Source organism: Danio aesculapii, chromosome 23 (genome assembly GCF_903798145.1).
Source record: "Danio aesculapii chromosome 23, fDanAes4.1, whole genome shotgun sequence".
Classification (NCBI taxonomy): domain Eukaryota; kingdom Metazoa; phylum Chordata; class Actinopteri; order Cypriniformes; family Danionidae; genus Danio; species Danio aesculapii.
In genome coordinates, this window is record NC_079457.1 from 19489014 (window position 1) to 19508882 (window position 19869).

The 19869-nt window shown below is 35.1% G+C and overlaps 1 protein-coding gene across 1 annotated transcript in view; it reads right to left on the reverse strand.

Annotated features, from left to right (window-relative positions):
- pex14 (peroxisomal biogenesis factor 14) overlaps positions 1–19869 on the reverse strand; it is a 161115-nt gene that overhangs the window by 137772 nt on the left and 3474 nt on the right. The window contains exon 2 of the mRNA XM_056448788.1: positions 19391–19435. Within this exon, the coding sequence (XP_056304763.1) occupies positions 19391–19435 (45 nt within the window). The remainder of the gene's footprint in view (positions 1–19390; positions 19436–19869) is intronic.

A 19869-nucleotide genomic window follows, 5' to 3' on the forward strand; every position in this document is an offset into this window, starting at 1 on the left:
ACAGCTTTACTGACAGGTACCTTATACTCCAGTTTAATCAGCGCTATGTCATGGTTGAAGTTGACATTATCGTGATGGTACTGAGGGTGAATGAAGATTTTCTGTGGAATGCCAACTACCGCCCTCGTTGTCGTGATGTTTGACTGTGCCCATCTTCACCTGCAGATCGGTAGAGTCCTCGAAGGTTTTCAGGACATGAGCAGCAGTGAGAACCCAGCCGTCTGACAGCAGAGAAGCACCACCTATGAACTTGGTGCCCATTCGTATCATGACCTGCCAGGGAATCTCGTTCTTCTCTGCGTTCTCCCCACCGATCACTTTGGACAGCTTTAGCTCAGGCTGCCCACAAACTGTCAGAGAAGGCACCAGATTAGCGTCAACACAACGAGCATACTTAAATTTAATCATTTAAAACTTATTAATGTTTGGACACACCTGTTTATTTTTATATTATATTGTTTTTTTACATTTTAGTATAAAGAACATGAACAGGTTTCCTCATCATTTTTACTTAATGACCTCCAGTTGAATTTAGGGTTTAAATTTAGAATGTAAGATGTAATGGGAAAAATGACCATGTCTACAAATGAAGACAGATATTTTTCTGAAGAAATGGTAAAGTATAACAACATATTTAGATTTGTACATTTAGAGGTTAATTACCCTGTCATCAATGCAATCTGAACTAACTACAATGTAACATTTATCTTTCTTATTTTATTTAAAAATTTTAATATCTTAAAATTATATATATTTTTTTATGTATTTTTATATTTATTATATATATATTTTAATGTCAGGTGGCTTTAGCGACCCACCCCCCATGGCCAAAAGGTCCAGAATTTGTCCTTTTAATTATTTTATGTAATTTAAAAATATATATATTTTACAATAGTGTCATTTTAAATAACTATGGCCAGTAATTCCAATCCCATGTTGGAGCCTCAAAGCGACAATATGATGTGAGTCATGTGACATAACCCACTTAGCAGTAATGTTTGAATCTTTGATGCGACATCCTCATCCATACTGAGTAACGTTATGGGTCAAAACGAGAAAGACAGATGGAAGAGAAAGCAGGCAGCAGCATCATTGTCGCAAAATATTGAATATATGTTCAAAAAGACTGCCAAACTAAGGCTAACGTTACTTACTAACAGATGAGAATTTGTCGCTACCATGAGGTTCTAGACTAAATGGCCACATTAGCTGGGACGTCCTGTATATTGGGCATTATTGACTTGTCCCATGACCTCCCATTCCCTATTTTTGCCATTAAGTTTTTTGAAAATAACTGTCCGATGAAGCCCGTCAGGTCTGTGTTTTTCAGGCTTTACACTGGTCACTTCATCCATTTTATTCTGATCCGATATAAATGTGATTGCTCAGATAACATCAGAAGGTGGTCTGGGACGCCTTCCAGATGAAACTGGACGAGTGTAATTATTAGTTTTTTGACTAAATTAAATAAAATAAAATAAATTATGACCTGGAAAAGTCTGACCTGTGCCTGTTTAGAAAAGGCGCGCTTTTACAGCCATGTAAAGTGCAAATTAAATAAATAAATACATACATAATATTTACTATAAGCATAGCACGTGTTAACGAACAAAAAGCCTAAGTAAGAATTTCACATGCCATATTATATGAAAATGTTTGAATGTGATTTATATGTCTGTTTGAATATAAATCACCTATTAAATATTCAAGCATGCCGTGCTGTGATGAACAACCACTAATACAATCTATATATTTAAAAAGCACTCTAAAAGTTAAAATAATTATCATCAATATTGTGCATATTGATTATCACAACATATTGCATTATTGAATTTCGCCATATGTCTACCTCTAGGGGAAGTTGCAATAAAATGAAATAAATAAATAAATACATGAATAATTAATAACATATAGTGTGTGTTTGGACTGACAAAATGTGCACATGATGTCAGTAACTTGACAAAACAGTCATTATTTTTGTTACAGCAAAAAGCATGCACATGATTCCAGAAGACAAGATAATCCAGCACAAAATATTTCATAAAATGTCAACAAAATGCTAGACTTCTTAATCAAATACAAAATGTGGGGGAAAATGCAAGAAAAGGACCACTTTTAGAGGAAAAAGAACCCCCCCCCCCCCCCGTTCACAATGTTGGCTACGTGCCTGTGTGTGGGACTCTTCTTTTGGAAACGGGAGGGCCAGGGAGACTAAAAAGGAGCGGGTTTGTCAAGCAAGCAGCCATGCATGACCACTGAGTGTTCGTAGCTTGTCTTGCAAAATGCAGGATATACAGATTAAAGATTTGTTTGTTAAAGTTTATCTTTTGTTAGTTTACATGTATATTTTGAAGTTTGTTGTGTATGTTTTTGACACATGTAAACATGCTGAATTTAGGTGTGTAATGCTCATTTATGCATTGTGTCAAATCACAGCTATTACGCTCATGTTTCTAGAATAATAAAATAAACTTTATAAAACTCATCTATTTATGTAGAGGTTAATGTTAATTCAAACTAGGTTACTAGGGTGACATAAAGATAGCTCACTCACCCTTCCTAGCCTAAATAAACCCCTCTATCACTTCAGTAGAAAAGCTTGTTAATAAGGATTAACTCAATTTATTAAAATACTTTTTTAACAAATGAAGTGATTCGAATAGAACAGAATGCCTTTTATTGTCACTGGACACATATACAATGAACATTATATACATGTGCAATGAGATTAAGTGCATCTCACTACTCAGTGCAAACATGTAAATATATCCTTGCAATACAAATCACACTAAACAACAAGTTACAGTAAAAATAACTAGACGATAAACAGTAGTGCAAAATATGAGATGAGAGGGGGTAGTGGGAGGTGAGTAAACAAGTTCTGAGGTAGAACAAGAGACATACAATACAGTAATATGTAAATGTATGATGATAAATAGTACAGAAATAAAGGATGGGAGGGGGGGTAGGGTGAGTTGGAGTAAACAGTTCTGAGGCTGAACGAGAGATATCTACAAGATGTATATAATTAGATGTGTTTTGAATAAAGTCCAGTCCATGTGTGTTAGAGAGAGACATATTAAGCAGGTACTGACATGAGCTGCGAAGCATCAAAGCAGAGCTCATTAATATTCACAACTGTTCCAAATATGGTCAAAACTAGCTTTCATTCTGGATTAATTCTTGTGGTTATAAATGAGCATATTGGACCATTTCTTAAGAATCTTTTACTTACCTAAGCCAGATACCTATTGTGTAGATATCAACGAACAGTTTAACATACTGAATCCGTGCTCTATATGGCACATTTACAAATTCTACTTTTGTGAAGAAATTCTAATTTATATTTGTATATAAACCTAACGAATAACCTCTTTTTGTTCAGTGTTTTTTAAGATCCCAAAAAATAAATTCAGTCAAATGTGTCCAAAACTTTCACAGCAGTGTGTAAAATATAAAGTAATTTAGTATTCAAATATAAAATGTCTGATAAATGATATGCACTACTCACTGGGTGAACATATCTGTTGTATTTTTCCACCGAGGGCATCTCTCCAGTAGCCGTCATGTGCACAGGTATAGACTCCTAATATCAGAGAGAATAAGATTAAGCCTCTTTCACATTGCTTTAAACCCCCAGTGACAATCAATACAGTGTTTTGATATCCAATCGCCCTTTACCACTTGTATCATCGTCCATTGCGTAGAACTCATTGCAGGTATACTTGATCACAGATTTTATATGGTTGTGGTATATTTCACAGTTGCATTAAACACTTCTGGAGGCTCTCCACAATCAACAACTGCAAAGAAGAGGGACATCTGATCATTGACAGTTTATAGACACAGTAGTGAGTAATAATGATTAAAAAGTCCTAGGCATATCCATAAAAATGAAATAATAATATGTTGATTATGCCTTGAATGTAACCTGTTCAAATTCATGAATGCAACCTGAAAGGCTTCCAGAGATATTCCGTTAAATTACAGAAAATGACCATTTTACAAAATTACAAGCAAAAACTGTAATAATACTATTTATTGACATTAATAACTTCAATTAACTGTTGAACTATCAACTATTTACTATGAACTATCTTTAATGGTAATAAAAACACTATGACTTAATGTGGTTCAACCCCTTGAATCCCCCCACAACCCTGTATATTTGCAGGAATCTGTAAACGAAATCTCTAAACAAAATTTTTTGGGAAAAAAAAAAAGAAACGTAAAATAAAAATTAAATATATGTAATACCAAAATACTAGCAATTGTTTGTAAATTTAATTTTGGAACTTAAAAAAAGAAAAGAAAATATCTGTAAAATAACTAACATTTCACTCTTAAAAAAAAAAAAAGTAGTTTCTGTAAAAAAAGAAACAATTTTACTTGTAACTTGAATATGGGTAGGATTACAGTCATATTTAGAGGTATTGGTACATTGTGAGTGCACTCAAAAAACTGTTTGCTGTTTGTTCAAACTACTTCATGAGGTTTTTTCAGGGACAACTTAATTGTTTTGTGTTCAATCCACTTAAATTTGTAAGTACTAATAAGTTAATTTAATTCCTTCTTGTTGCCCTAACACAAATCAATTGTGTGGAACCCAGCATTTTTTACAGTGTGTGTTAATGGAGTGTTAACACAGACGTTTTTTAGCATAAGTACAAACATGTATATACACAATAAGTAATTCTGTATGTATTTTTGCAGTAAGTGTTACTGTATCCAATTTTAAATGTAAAAGTTAGTACATAGTAATTAAAATCTAATTATAAAAAGTAAATCACTATTACAACTCAAAATGATCCCAGAGTTCACAGTAGACTTTGACTCACTTCATCTCAGGTTTTAAAAAAGCACCTCCTCTTTGTTATAGTAAACCTCCATTGACGATTATTCACACTTCATGCTTATCTGGGATTTATAGGCAACTTACTGACGCAGTTGGGCATTGGTCCATTCCAAAATCCCCCCCTCAGGCATGTAGCTTGATAAAAGGGCAAAGCTTCTTCCCCCTGAAGACGCAAAACTCACTTTTAAGTTTATAAATGGCATAGCAAGCCCTTTTCTTCAATCTCATAAAAAATGTTTACCAGAATTAATTCATAGCCCAGATCACATGTGACATTGAATGTATCCGTCATGATGTACTGAGACTGCTGAGGCTCGATATGACCCTGTCGAGGAGCCACGGGGTTCGGACATGGCTGAGCTATGAAAGAGAAAAATAGTGGACACTGAGAATAAAACACACATTTTAGAAAACTGGATGTTAACTTTTAAATGCTCATCTTAATCATAATGCATCGTGTCCAAACATCTCTCCAGAGAGCTACAGTGGTGGCCAACATTATTAGAACACCTGGCAAATTTAAGAGGTTTCATAAACTGAATAAAATATCTAGAAAGTCATCGTTAAGCTCTATGAACCATATAATAGAGCCATCATAAAGAGATTTAGGTCATTTTCATAACAAAAAAGCCGTTTCACTGTCATCGTGTTCCTTCACAGAATTCAAATGAAAGCCTTAAATTGCAGAAGACATGAAGGACATTAGCGTTGAAGTTATCAGGAAATAGATTTAAGACTATAGATAGATGGATATACCAAATATTAAAGTTAAATGTGGATTAAAACATCTTGACAAAGTATTTTGTGCTCAGAACTATCTGCATGTTTCATGCATTTATTAACATTAAAATGAAATCATGTTTTGAAGGTCAAAAATGTAATTGTTTTTCAAATCTGCCAGGTGTTATAACAGTTTTGGCCATCACTGTATTATATCACAACATTTGTTCTTTTTTTTTTGGTAGCTTGCACAACATTCATAATTACTATATTTTTGGACAAAACTGACAACAAGTTTGCACAAACAGTTCAAATAAAATCTACAGTTGAATTGGAAATTGGATTATCTGCATTCATTATTACAGTGTAGCAGTGGCAAACAGCATCACTGTCCATGATCAACAACGACTCTCATCAACATTAATAATGATCAATCTTAAATAAATCAATTATTTGTAGTATTTGGCTCCCTGATGCAGACACCTAAAAATTATGGCAGGACTAATAGGACAGAAATAATATGTAGAGTACTGTAGAAGCCCTGTATTGTATTCAAGGTTTAATGTGTGCTTTTACTGTGCTAAATGAGGTGTAAAAATGCTATTAAAGGAATCAAGTGGGCAACACAGCTAACACCTGAAAATAAGAAGGGAGAAAAGCTGTGATATTTGCAATATTTGTAGATTGGTATTTATAGATATTTGCAATCTCACAGCAATTCGGAGCTTTTTTATTTAGCGGCCATTTTGTATGAATTATTCATATATTTTATTGTGTTTTTCTTATATGCCAATGACAGTTGATTTAGGGGTGGGGTTTGGGGACCCCCCCTTTTGAAACCGTATGTTTTTGTACAAAGGAAATCATTTAAAAAATTTGGAGACGAATCAGACATTTTTCTGACATTATGTAAAATACTTAAGTTTCACGTGTGCATGCCTGCATGTGTCTGTATTCACAACTGGTTTAGCAAAATGTTGATATTTGTTTTATTTTTTAAAGGTAGCCACATTTTAACCTTTTTTCTGAAAAAAGACAACTAGAATGACAAATGTTTTTATCTGCTGCAATTGAAATTCAGGGTTATTACGACAAAAAACTGTTCTGAAGTTAAAACATTAGTATTGTGTCTGAAAACAGCACTTTTTATTAAAAGGAAACATTTCATAAAAAAGTCATAACAATATTTATTTTAAACTTGGAAAGTCATTAGCAGTTTACAGAAATTTGATATATGTAATGTAATATGTATAACGAATTTATTGTGTATGGCCATACACGATAAATGTGCTTCACAATCATGAGGGGGGTCTCTCCACACCACCACCAATGTGCAGCATCCACTTGGATGATGCGACGGAAGCCTCAGAACAACGGCGGCAGTTTGCTCACCACACACCAGCTATTGGTGGAGTGGAGAGACAGTGATAAAGCCAATTCGGTGGATGATTGGGTGGTCATGATCGGTGAGGGCCAATGGAGAAAATTTGGCACTCTTTTAATGACCACAGAGAGTCAAGACCTCGGTTTAACATCTCATCCGAAAGACAACGCTCACTGACATACAGTGTCCTCTTTATTTTACTGGGGCATTAGGACTCACATAGATCGCAGGTTGAGCGCCCCCTGCTGGCCTCATTAACACCACTTCCAACAGTAACCTAGTTTTCCCACCTGTTCTCCCATCTAAGTACTGACAAGGCTCAGCCCTGCTTAGCTTCAGTGAGTAACCTGTCTTGGGCTGCAGGGTGATATGGCTGTGGCCATATTTAATGTATATTTAATATAATTCACATATAAATTAAATAACCAACATAAATATTTTACATATGATATTGTAAGATTCAGGTATATGGACAAAAGAATACAGGCATTTCTTTCTTACTTCAATCACTCTATGCAGGTAAGATGACAAAATAATTCAATAAATAAAATTTGAAATAATGAGATCAATGATTCATGTCCACTTTTTTCCTGTCCAATTTATTTTATGAGCACACATAGAACTGTAAGATTATATATACACCATTAGTTGCTCATTATCTCAAAATGAACTATTCAGCATACATATTGCCACTTAAAAGTACCTGTGCTGGTGTACTTGATCTTCCAGCCTTTGTTTTTCCCAGAGCGGTCAGAGCGAAAGGTCACGTGCACTTTGTGAGTTCCTGTCTCTATTTTTCTTGGTGGGGTCTTGCCACAAAACGGGCCATACTCCCTCCCACCTGCAGCAATCTTAAACACAAAACAGTTTGAATTGTCAGCGCATACAAACGGCAACAGATAAACAAGCCTCTTGGGAGGTGGGAGGGTGAGGAGAAGTATATGTGGTTGTGGAGGTATATATATATATATATACATATACATATATATTGACCTTATTCTTCAATGCGGAAGTGCGCGCATTTTTGCGATTGTTTTAGAACTTCTGATTCAGTTGCCTATGGGAGAAATGACTAGGAATAATAAACGGCAAAAAACGGTCAACTATTTACTCTACAAACAGTGTTTGCATTACAATACAGACAAAGTAAAATAATATAATAAAAAATATCAGTTTGCAACACCAAGCAGCAAAACGAGCTGTTTTTAAACATTTAAAAATGAATGGAAGTGAATGAGACCGGAAGTTTCAAGCCAAAATGATTCAAAACTGCGCCCGCTCGTACGCGGAGAATAAGGTGAAAACATATATATACATAACATATATATAAACACATATATATATACACATACATATATATACATATACTATACATATCATATATATATATATATAATATATATATATATTATTATATATTATATATATATATATATATATATATATATATATATATATATATATATATATATATAATACACACATACACACACACACACAGCTGGGGGGGGTTAACATGTATTAAACATTTATTTTATTGATGCCTTTTTATCATGGATCCATATGAAAGAAGCACTATGATACCCTCTGTTAAAGTACAATCACAGAAATCATTAGAAAGTGTCAGAAAGATGCAATGTAATAACATTTGAGAATATACAGTGCTCAGCAAATATAAGTATACCCCTCACAAATCCATCTTTTAAATTCATATTTTTAATAGGAAGCTGTACAATATTATATTTTTGCATATACATTAGATTAGTCAGTACTAAAGCCAAATTCAAAAACTAGAACACCCAAATTTATATGGTATATAAAAATATTTTTAAAATGAAAAGCAAAAAAATAGTGAAAAATTTAGATGAAATTTTGTAGGTTGTAATTTTTTTGCATGAATTAAACTGTTTTATCTTTCAATTTCTAAATATGTTTAGTAACTAAACTATTATTTAATAAATATACCTGTTTAATAAATCTGTTTTGTTTAAATGCACCAAAATACATTGCCTATATTCACTGAGAAATGGTGAAAAATATTTTCAAATTACTTTTCAAAATGGGGTGTACTCAATTATGCTGAGCACTGTATTTGAGATCAGACTATTACATATTATGTTTAATAATGAACTTACATAATGTCTAAAGATAAATATCAAAATAGTTCCATCAATAAATTTAACAGATCCATCAAAAAAAGAGACATTTGATATCTCAACAAAGAGCCTCAGCAAACTGTAAACCATAAAAAACAACAACAACCAAAAAAGAAATAAAAATAAAGAAAAGAAAATAAAAAAAAAGGCTTTTCATGTGGGAAGATGTCCGGCCATAAATCTGCTGAATCTGGCCTCTGGGGGCTCCAAAAATCTGGTCCAACAGCACACATGAGACCAAAACCACAACGTAAAGAAATCTGGGCGCCACTCGTCTTTATCTGCTCAGCCTTTTTCAAAGAGAACCAGAAAAAAAATGTATATATGACCAACATCAAAAAAAAAAAAAAAAAAAACTCAAAGCATTTACAGTTATGGAAAGTACTATAAAAGAGCCTGCATAACACAGTCACCCAGACTAGTGTCATAGAGGCAAGCCGAAAAACAAATGAGGATTCAAGAGACGCCATTTCACGGTTCAAGCGCAAAACTGGGATTTCTGGTTTGTGTCATCCCTCAGTCATTTAATGAGCATTTCACAGCAGTAAACAAACGTATTCAGTAGGGGGACTTTTACAGATGGAGTTCTGAAATGATACACACCGGGGCTTGAAGAGCAGGCCAGGTCTCATCTATTCACCTCTAATCTGGTAAATTGAGTCAAAAAGAGCGACTGAAACAGGAGAATGAGTCGAGCCAAGAGCTGTAAACACATTTTCCAAAGCCCCTGATCTGCAGACTTCAAGCATGCACGATAAATCTGACGTGAAATCATAATTATAAAAGCAATTAGCTGACCCTGTGCCGCTCGCCCTTGGACGTGACAGTGAAAATTCACAGAGAGCCCCTCTAAGGCGGCTGGGACGAGGTTGGTGGGGGTGGAAAAGTGCAACACAGCAACAATAAAACCGCAGGCCTTTCCTGTATCATTAACCACAAGCTCAAACAGCTCAGGACACGGCAGTGCCAATTGCAACAACACAAATTAAGCTTCCGCATCTCACACAAACACATGCGGGCTGAGGTCGATAATTCCTCAACCTAATGTGTTTATTCATCTCCAAAATGCACATATATGCGTAGGACACTACTACCAATGATGCTAGTTGGTGCTCTGCTGGTATATCAGCAAATTAAAAACAACTGATCTGTTAAATGATGACCTAGAAAGATTTTTGCTTTCTTTATAATAGGCATGGGACGATAACCTTTTTTTCAAGGTATACCGCGGTTTAGAAAAGTCAAGGTTTTATAACCGCCAAACTTTTCTGCTATACTGTTCCTGTAGTATATTACATTTTTTAAGTAAGATACTATTTTGTTTGTTTGTTTGTTTGTTTGTTTGTTTTTTTAGGGCAACAGTATCTCCAGCAGAAAAGATATTCAAAGATGCCGTTTTAAATTGTAAAGAAATCTGTGTTTTTGAAACTAATGAAGACAGCAGAGGTAAATGATTTATTTGAATTTAGCATGACATGTTTGCTGTTCCAAAATATCATAAATGTCATTTAAAAAGAACTCAGTGATCTCAATACCGTGAAATCGTGATATTTTTAAGGCTATCATACCGTCAGAATCTTATACTGGCCCATGCCTACTTTATAACATTTTGTTCTAAAAGTAATTTATACACAACCATTCCAAAGTATAAGGTCTATAAAATTAATGTAATGTTTTTTTTTACACTCCATAAGATTTACAAATAGATTAATTTATTAAAAATGTTAATATATTTTTATAATATAAAAATACAGAATGTTTTCTGTGAGGGTTGGGTTAAGGAGTAGGGGCTGTACAGAAACGCCATTACGTCTATGGAGAACCCCCACCAGTAAACAAACCTGCATGTGTGTGGTATTTTGTAAGCCTTTTCTTTGATCAATGCAATGTGCAATTTTTTTTTTTCTTTAGTTAAATACTACTGAACTTTTAATGGTAGTGTAAAGTAGAACTGCACAATATTGGAAAAATCTGAATTGCAATATTTTATTGCGATATTAAAATAATTTCACTGAATGATTTGAATATCTAAATGAATGAAATCTTTCCATAAATACGACTGGGAAGATCAAGTATTTTTCTATGCTGTGTATCGGCATAAATTATAATAAATTACAAATGTAAATAAATAAATAAACAAACAGTGTTTTAAGGTTGATTCTAACAGTATTCAACTACAGAAATTGAACAATTAAATGTAATATAAGATGGTGGTCATATAAATAACTAAAAAATAATAATATATTTATGTTTTAAACTTTAATAATATATTTTCTGCGATGTGACTATTGCAGATACACACATTGCGATATCGAAGCTCAAACGATATATTGTTCAACCCTGTATAGTGCTGCACAATATATCGTTTGAGCATCAATATTGCAATGTCTGTATCTGCAATAGCCACATCGCAGGATTAGATTTATTAAAAGATATATATTTTTTAATAATTCATACAATGATGACCATGTTATTTTATGTTTGATTAATCCATTTCTCTACTCGAATACTACTTTATTTCCCTTTTATCTTTGCTCTGTCGTATTTATAAAAATTATTATGATTTATGCAATAGCACTGTATAGAAAGTGACTAAATCGTCCCGATCTATCTAACCTAGGGGTGCCCTGTGCTGGAGGGCCGATGTCCTGCATAGTTTAGCTACAACTTCCTTTGACACACCTGCCTGGAAGTTTCTAGCATACAGAGAAAGAGCTTGATTAGTTGGTTCAGGTGTATTTATTTGGGGTTGGAACTAAAATATGTAGGACACCGGCCCTCCAGGACTGAGTTTGGCACCAGTGATCTAAATGAATGAAATCTTTACAAATAGAGTATTCAAATCATCTGGTCAATTATATTCATTCATAATTTATATCACAGAAAAACAGATTTTTCCAATATTGTGCAGCCCTAGTAGTGTTTATTAAATATATTTTAAATTACAATAATATCAATGCACATAAGAAAAAATCCCCAAAGCCAGTGAAAATAAAGGAGCCGTCTTAGCTACACATTGTATACAAACTTACGGGGTCGGTGTGAAGTGAATTGATTTTTCCAGCCAAGAAAAAAAAAGGATCATATTGGTCATAGAAACATTTCTAAAATATGCCCTGCCAAGGTATGCTGCTTCAATCAAGCCAGCCAGATCCTGAAGGCAATCTCTCAGGAATGAAAGACCCCTCATTGGCCCGCTCATCGCCACCTAGTGACCATCATCCCCAACAATCATGAAATATCTCTGTGGCCCGTGCCCCCATGCCAACCATAACTCTCCTTTACTGCAGACAGCTCCAATAAAGGATTACAATTACAATTAAAGTAATGAGCAAAGGGGGGGAAAAAAGAGAAAAGTCCGAGGATGGATCCCCAGGCAAATTAAATTGCAGCACAGTTTGAAAGTGAGCACAGAGTAAGTCTTTTGGGTTATTACTGGCTAACCACCCCTCATTCCCTCAATAATTAACTTTCAAGTTTCATAATCAAGAACCGCAGAATTGAAACAAAAGTGAAATGCTGTCCCAAAATGCCTAAAGCGGTCCAAGGATCAAAACATCGACCATAATTGAATAGTCCAATACTTTCTGCTCCTTTGGAGTGATTTTGTACAAATTCCTGCGAGGTTGTGCTCATTTTCAAAACCAACATTTGAGCAACAGATGTCTCCAGCGCCCAGAGGGCAAGAGGCAAAGCAAGGTGCACGAAAGAAAGAAAAAATAGTAGCATAATTGAGACACCAAGTCAATGCAATGGCCAGTGCCGCTGGCTATAATGTCAACAATAGCATCTCATCAGGCAGACCCCAATTCCTAGGCTTTGGGGATGTTGTCTTTTTTTTTTAGCATGGTGGTGATAGCAGAGGGGCTCCGGAAATTCAGAGACTGCCGAGCCAAAACAGATCACTTCAAAGCGCCTTATTTAACGCTTGCTAAATTTTTCATCACAGTTGCTTAATATCCTGGGGAAGGGGAGCTTTTGAAGTTGCGGCGAGACCGGGATGTTCTTGTGACAACTTTCCTTTTTTTTCCCTCTCTCCCTCCTCCCTTTTTCACCTCCTCCCTCTGCTCCTGCATCCCTCACTCTTTCCACAGGAGGCCAGTGATATTTGGGGCATGCGGTGGAGCCCCAGCGGGCAGAGCGAGGCTGGGAGAGCGTCCCATGGAGCCGGCAGTTACCATGCCAACACACTGAGCGTTTTAGTCGCTGCCGGTAGATCGCAGGAGGATACCGCAAAACACCACTGGAGGGAGAGATATTTAACCTTTCACACACCTTTGAGGCAGAAAGCCCACCACAGAAGACTAAAAGGCAAACACCAGAGCTGACAAACATGGATTCAAACCAGCTTTGCTTTTCTGACAACCTGAGGTGATTTTTAACTCCACCAGTCATTATTATGGGTAAATCTTTGTCTTCCCTGCACATTACATTCAGATAGTGTTGTTCATTTTGAAATTTGCAGCATTCAGTGATTACAGTAATAAATGCAATAGATCAGGGGTGCCCAAACTTTTTCTTTAAAGGTCCAAAACCCAAATCATTGAGAGTCGAAAGTAAACATAATATACGTACTATATTTCATTAAAGTTGCCATGGCTAATTTCCTAATTTATTGGAAAACATCACTTTAAATTGTATTTAATGCAGTATATCATTTACCTCCAGTTTCACACAAGGTTAAGGCTAGTCAAGATAAATTGCATGTTTGAGCTGTCTCAACTCAAAATAACTTGCGGTGAGAGTCTTAAAATACATAGTGTAATTTTTTTTGCCTTCAGGTGCACACAAGTAATATATTTTTCTAAGGCCATTTTTAAATGTGTCTTAAATAGCCTAATTTAACTAAGGCCTAGTCCTGGCTTAATCTAAGCGCTGTTTGTGAAACTGGGCCATAATATGATAACCAATTGCAATAAAACCATAAACATCACATTTAACACAGTGGAGTTCACTAGTCAAGCAGAATCTTCCTTTGCCTTGATTTGTCCTCTATCTGACAGTGTGTACATTAATGCTGTTAATTTACACCATTTAATAGAAACATTTAATTTCAGTTAGCTTTTAACAATAAAGTAAACAGACAAAGGTTACTTTAGGTTTGAAATGAAAATCTCTAAACTAGGGATGGGCAGATAAACGATATGATATCGAACATGATCAACTTTGTCAATAACAAGGATAAGCTCTGGACTTTTTTACTCTATATTGATCTAAGAGCCAAATCACACAGCAGAAATGTGCTGTGATATTAGAGATGCAACCAAAATTTCAGCCACCAACAAATTAATCGGCTGAAAATGTTATGCCATTTAATGACCCTCCATTTTTGAGGCTGAAGTCATTGTTGGGATACTCTATTAATTTGGAAGCATTAACAACTTATATCAAAATATATCGTTATCGTTCAATATGAAAATAATTATCGAGATTGCATTTTTGCCATATCGTCCAGCCTATAAACAATACCTATAATTTTCCTCACTTCTCAGATAGGATAGAGGGCCAAATCAAAGTTTACCATGGGTCACTTTGGCCCATGGCCCTATTTGGGCATCTATGTAATAGATGTTTTGTACATGAACGATTTTAAGGTGTTGGAAATACACAGAATTTGGTGTGAAGGAGATCATAAAAGGAGGATAGAAAAGAAACACATGAACAAAAAGAGTCAAAAAATGAAAGGGAAAATCTAAATTAAAAGAACACTTATTTTTATTGATAGAAGATAAAAACAAAGAAATCACTAAGAGCAAATGGAAAAAAGAGCAACTAGGGGAGAAAAAAGGCAAGTAAAATGAAAGAAAATAGTTCCAAATCTAAATAAACAGAAAGAAAAGAAAAAAGAATATTACAAGAAAAACACAAGGAAAGGGCAATGAAAGGAAAATGAATCAGAAGTGGAAATGGAAAAAATGGAAAAGAACACAAAGGAATTTAACAGGCATCTATTTGACCCCTTTTTCAAGGTTTAAGATAAGTCTTTTGTTTCTCCAGAACGTGTGTAAAGTTTCAGCTCAAACACCCATCAGATTATTTATTTACCTTTCAGAATGTTGGAATTTTCTGCTCTGAATACACTGTAGCTGTTTTCTTCCCAATGTCTTTAATGCTAGTTTTCCCCGCCCACTGTTCTCACGTGCCTGTCAGAGTGTGCCTCAATCTCCGCCTCGGCTGTGTCAGATAAACAGCACAGTGACAGACATGAAGAAAGCAGATCTCAGGCAACGTTTGTGAGAAATCTACAGTAAGAACTTCCCAATGATTTGATGTATTTGTTGTGGAGTTAATTCAAGCCTTTCATTGAATCACACACAATGTTGTTACAAAGTTCACGCACGCACACAGATACACATACACAGTACCTGTTTAACTTTGCACTGTTTTTGCACGGCAAATAGGACAGGACACCAGTTAATATCCACTGCTTTAGTTATCTGTTATGTTAATATACAAAATAAACCTGATTTAACGTCCCCAAACCGGAACAGAAGCACTTCTTTATAATGTACTGACATGCGGCTGTGGTGATAAGATGGTAAAATCGCTTCATTAAACATGACTGTTTTAAAAATGTTTTAAACTTGTAAAACTCACTCTTGATCACATTTGATGATGATTATGATCACAGCGAGGTGAACAGATCTTTTAATCCTAGTTGCTTTTTGCACGTCCTGTCTTGTGAATATGATCATAAGTGTTACTACAGAGACATGTTAATACACAGCTGTCAATCAAATTGCTGGGCAGGAAACCGCACTCCTCACGTTGCAGTAGGCCTCAAAATGGGAGAGATTTGGATCCTTTTTTAACATCAGGAAATAAAAAAAAGAGACTTATTGTCTTTTATCACTCCAATATAACTGTAGACACTACACTTACACACAGCTCTGTCCAAACAGCTTAAAAAATGATTTTCATCATAGGTGCCTTTAAATAAAACTGGAAAAGAATCAATGAATGAAAATAAAGAGAAAAAAGCAAAAGAAAAAAGAATTAAAAAGAAAATAAAAATAACAGAAAACAGACAAGGAAAGAGCAATGAAAATGAAAGGAAAATGAGATGCAAAGGAATAATAATGCAAAAAATAATGAAAAGAAAACTAAATAAAATGTAAAGAGGGAAATGGAAAAAAGAGAAATGAAAAATAAAACGAAAAGGTATTCAAAGAAACAAAAAAGGTTAATGAAGGAGCATTGAAAAAAAAGAAAAGTGAGATGCAAAGGAATAATAAAGCAAAAAGTAAATAAAATAAAAAGCAAAGTCGGAAAAGGAAAAAAGAGAATTGAAAATTAAATAAAATGAACAGGAATTTAGGGAACAAGAAAAAAGAGATGAAAGAGCAATAAAATGAAAGGAAAAGTGAGAGGCAAAGAAATAATAACGCAAAATCAAAAGAAAGAAAAAAAGGCAAATGAAAATGAAAGAAAAACTGAATGCAAAGAAGCTGAAAGTGAAACTGAAAAGAAAAACACAAGAGAAATAAAAAGCAAAAGTGAGGGGGCGATTAATTAAAGAAAGACTCAAGTCCTGCAGTGTGGGAGAAGGAGTAGAAGGACAGGCCAGGAAGAAGAACAAGCCTGGAGAGAGAACTCAAGCCTGAACTCAGCGACTGTGTGCTGGGTTTTGAGTGACAGCACAGGTCCAAACCTGCTCTGCCTCAGACTCCAGCCAGAGTCGCCTGCCACCGAGGAGCGAGGGCCGCCCATCCGGCGAGGTGAGTCAGAACCTGTTAACGTGACTGGTGTCCCCAGCCTGACACCCCGGCACTCGCGCCCAGAGCCTCCCTCCAGCCCTGCCACTATTCCCCTTCCGCTCATCCACATCAAATCCTTTCAGACACAGATTTCAATTATTCACCCCATCCAAATAAGTGCCTTGTGACATGAAATTATCCAGAGCTGTAATAATCCACTTAACTGGGAAAGAGCAGCTCATCAAAAAGAGAAAAGCGGAGAAAAAAGGGGGACTTGTCAAGCAGTTAGAAAGCCAAGAAGCCTTAATAATCGTCATTTTTCCCCGCTGTTAAGGACAGTGCTTTGAGCATGGCTAGATAGAATTCATAGCGGAAAATCACATCACACAAAACTGCACAATACACAGCCTATTGTCCAATGATAGTAATGTGCCATAGATATCCAAGAACTTCCTAGTTTAAGCGCAATAAAAGAAAGAGAGCAGTTCCGCTGCTAAAGGAGAACACGGCAGACTGGGGATGGGGGAGGATTACTCACTTTTACAGCTAGTTTGCTCACAAAAACTGCCTGCTTGCAAATCACAAACTAAATGACGTCAAAAGTTTCAGGCCGATCACACCTGAGAATTGACAATGACAAAAACTGTCATAATGTAAAATATTATTAGAATCTCAAATAGCCGTTTTTTTTTGTGTGAATATATTTTACAGTTGCATTTCGTCCTCGGATGTTATGCATTCATTATCATTCATAATCTTGCCATCTAACATGCTATTTTAGTTCTCGAGAGACACTTCATTCATTCATTTTCTTTTCGGCTTAGTCCCTTTATTATTCTGAGGTTGCCACAGCGGAATGAACAGCCAACTTATCCAGCAATGTTTTACGCAGCGGATGCCCATTCCAGCTGCAACCCATTACTGGGAAAACATCCATACACACTCATTCACACAAATACACAACTGACAATTTAGCATACCCAATTCACCTATAGCGCATGTCTTTAGACTTGTGGTGGAAACCCACATGAACCCCGAGGCTCGAACCAGCGACCTTCTTGGTCTGAGGCGAACGTGCTACCCACTGCGCAGCCCCCATTTCTTGTATTATCAAAGTTTTTACTCCTTGAAGCAGCGGCATGGTGGCTCAGCAGGTGGCACTCACCTCACATCACGAAGGTCACTCGTCCGAGCCTCGGCTGGGTCAGTTGGCATTTCTGTGTGGAGTTTGCATGTTCTCTCCGTGTTTGCGTGGGTTTCCTCCAGGTACTCCGGTTTCCCCCACAAGTCCAAAAACATTCGGTATAGGTGAATTGGGTAAGCTAAAATTGTCCGTATGTAACATGTGTGAATGAGAGTGTATGAGTGTCCTTCCACTGTGGAGAGCCCAGATTAATAAGGGACTAAGCCGAAAAGAAAATGAATGAATGAAATTGACTGTAGGGTGTCACGGTGGTGCAGTGGGCCTCACAGCAAGAAGGGCATCCACTGAGTAAAACATATGCTTGATAAGTTGGCAGTTCATACCGCTGTGGACCCTTGATTAATAAAGGGACTAAGCCAAGGGAAAATGAATGAATGAATGAAGAATGAATGAAATTTGAAGCATAATTCTTCAAATAAATGTCTTTACTGACATTTTTGATCAAATAATTGCATCTTTGCTAAATTCTTAAGATACAGCCTTAACTGGCTTAATATTTCTAACATGACAACAACAACATGATACTAGACATAAGAGAAATACACTTTAAGATAATTACAATTGTAACTGTGAAATTCAGCAAAAATGCAGTTTCTTAAACAAGTATGAAAACTGTAAGATGCCACAAATTTCATGCTGATATTTTACAGTATAATGCTATTCCATATATCTTTTTATCCATCTTTAATTACACTGAAAAAAATGATTTCTGAAAATTTGTTGCAAACAATTTATGTGTTGAATTTAAAAAAAACTAAATAAATTTTGTAATGTTCAACTTAATTAGTTTGTTTAAATTCAGCCCAAATAAATTGTTTACAACAACTTAATGTAAAAAAAATTATTGTAAATCCAAGGATTCATATTTGAATCATTTTTTCATGAGCTGCAAGTGTACATTTTGGGTACCAAAAATATGTTAGTAGCAATTTCCACTGTTAAATTTACGAGTTTAAAAGAGTTCATTTTCTGTTTTGTAAATTACAGTTATAAAGTACTTTTAAATGATGTTAGGTTAATATGTTTAAAAAATTAAATACAAAATAATTTTTACAGAATTATTCTGATAACCAAAGCTGACAGTTATTTATTATTCTTTTTTGGAAAACTAATTTTATATAATGTAGCCTAAATAACTAATGCAGCTCATTCAATTAAATTTCAGAAGATATCTGACTGCTACATATTATTATAAAAAAATCTCACCAAGTGAATACTATTCAATCCAAAACAAAATAGCAGAACAAAACAATTGCATTGTACATGTCACATACAGTAATAGTAATGCAAACCAGTGTTTCAAACTGACTGTACCCCTGTAAAATCCCAGTGAAGAAGAGTGCATGCTGGTTAGTCTGACTCATAATAACTTACCAGCGCTTCTCTCGGAGCTGCATCTTCTCTGGCTGGAGCAGCATTCTGAAAGAAAGAAAAACAACCTTGTGTTACACTGCCATCTAGGGATGCGTGTGAGCCATTTACAGAAAAGCACAGTGCTCTAACCAGACAAGAGCATTTTCATCTTCAAATGATGTTCTGTAAGTGTAATCAGCTTTCAAATTTTATCAATTTCATAGAGCTTTCAAACATACAATAATATAAGTCAAAAATAATCTCCTACCAGAAATGTACACTTCAATTCAGCGCATGTCAGTGTGATTTTTAACATTTAAACATAATAATAAAACCAATTCAGCAGGGAAATACTGAAATTATCAAAAGTGAATGTTAGTAAACACATCCATAATGATACAAATATGATCTATTTATATTAATTCTTGTATTTTGAACAAAACATATAACAATAATAATCATCATAATAATAATTTTATAATAATAATAATAATAATAAT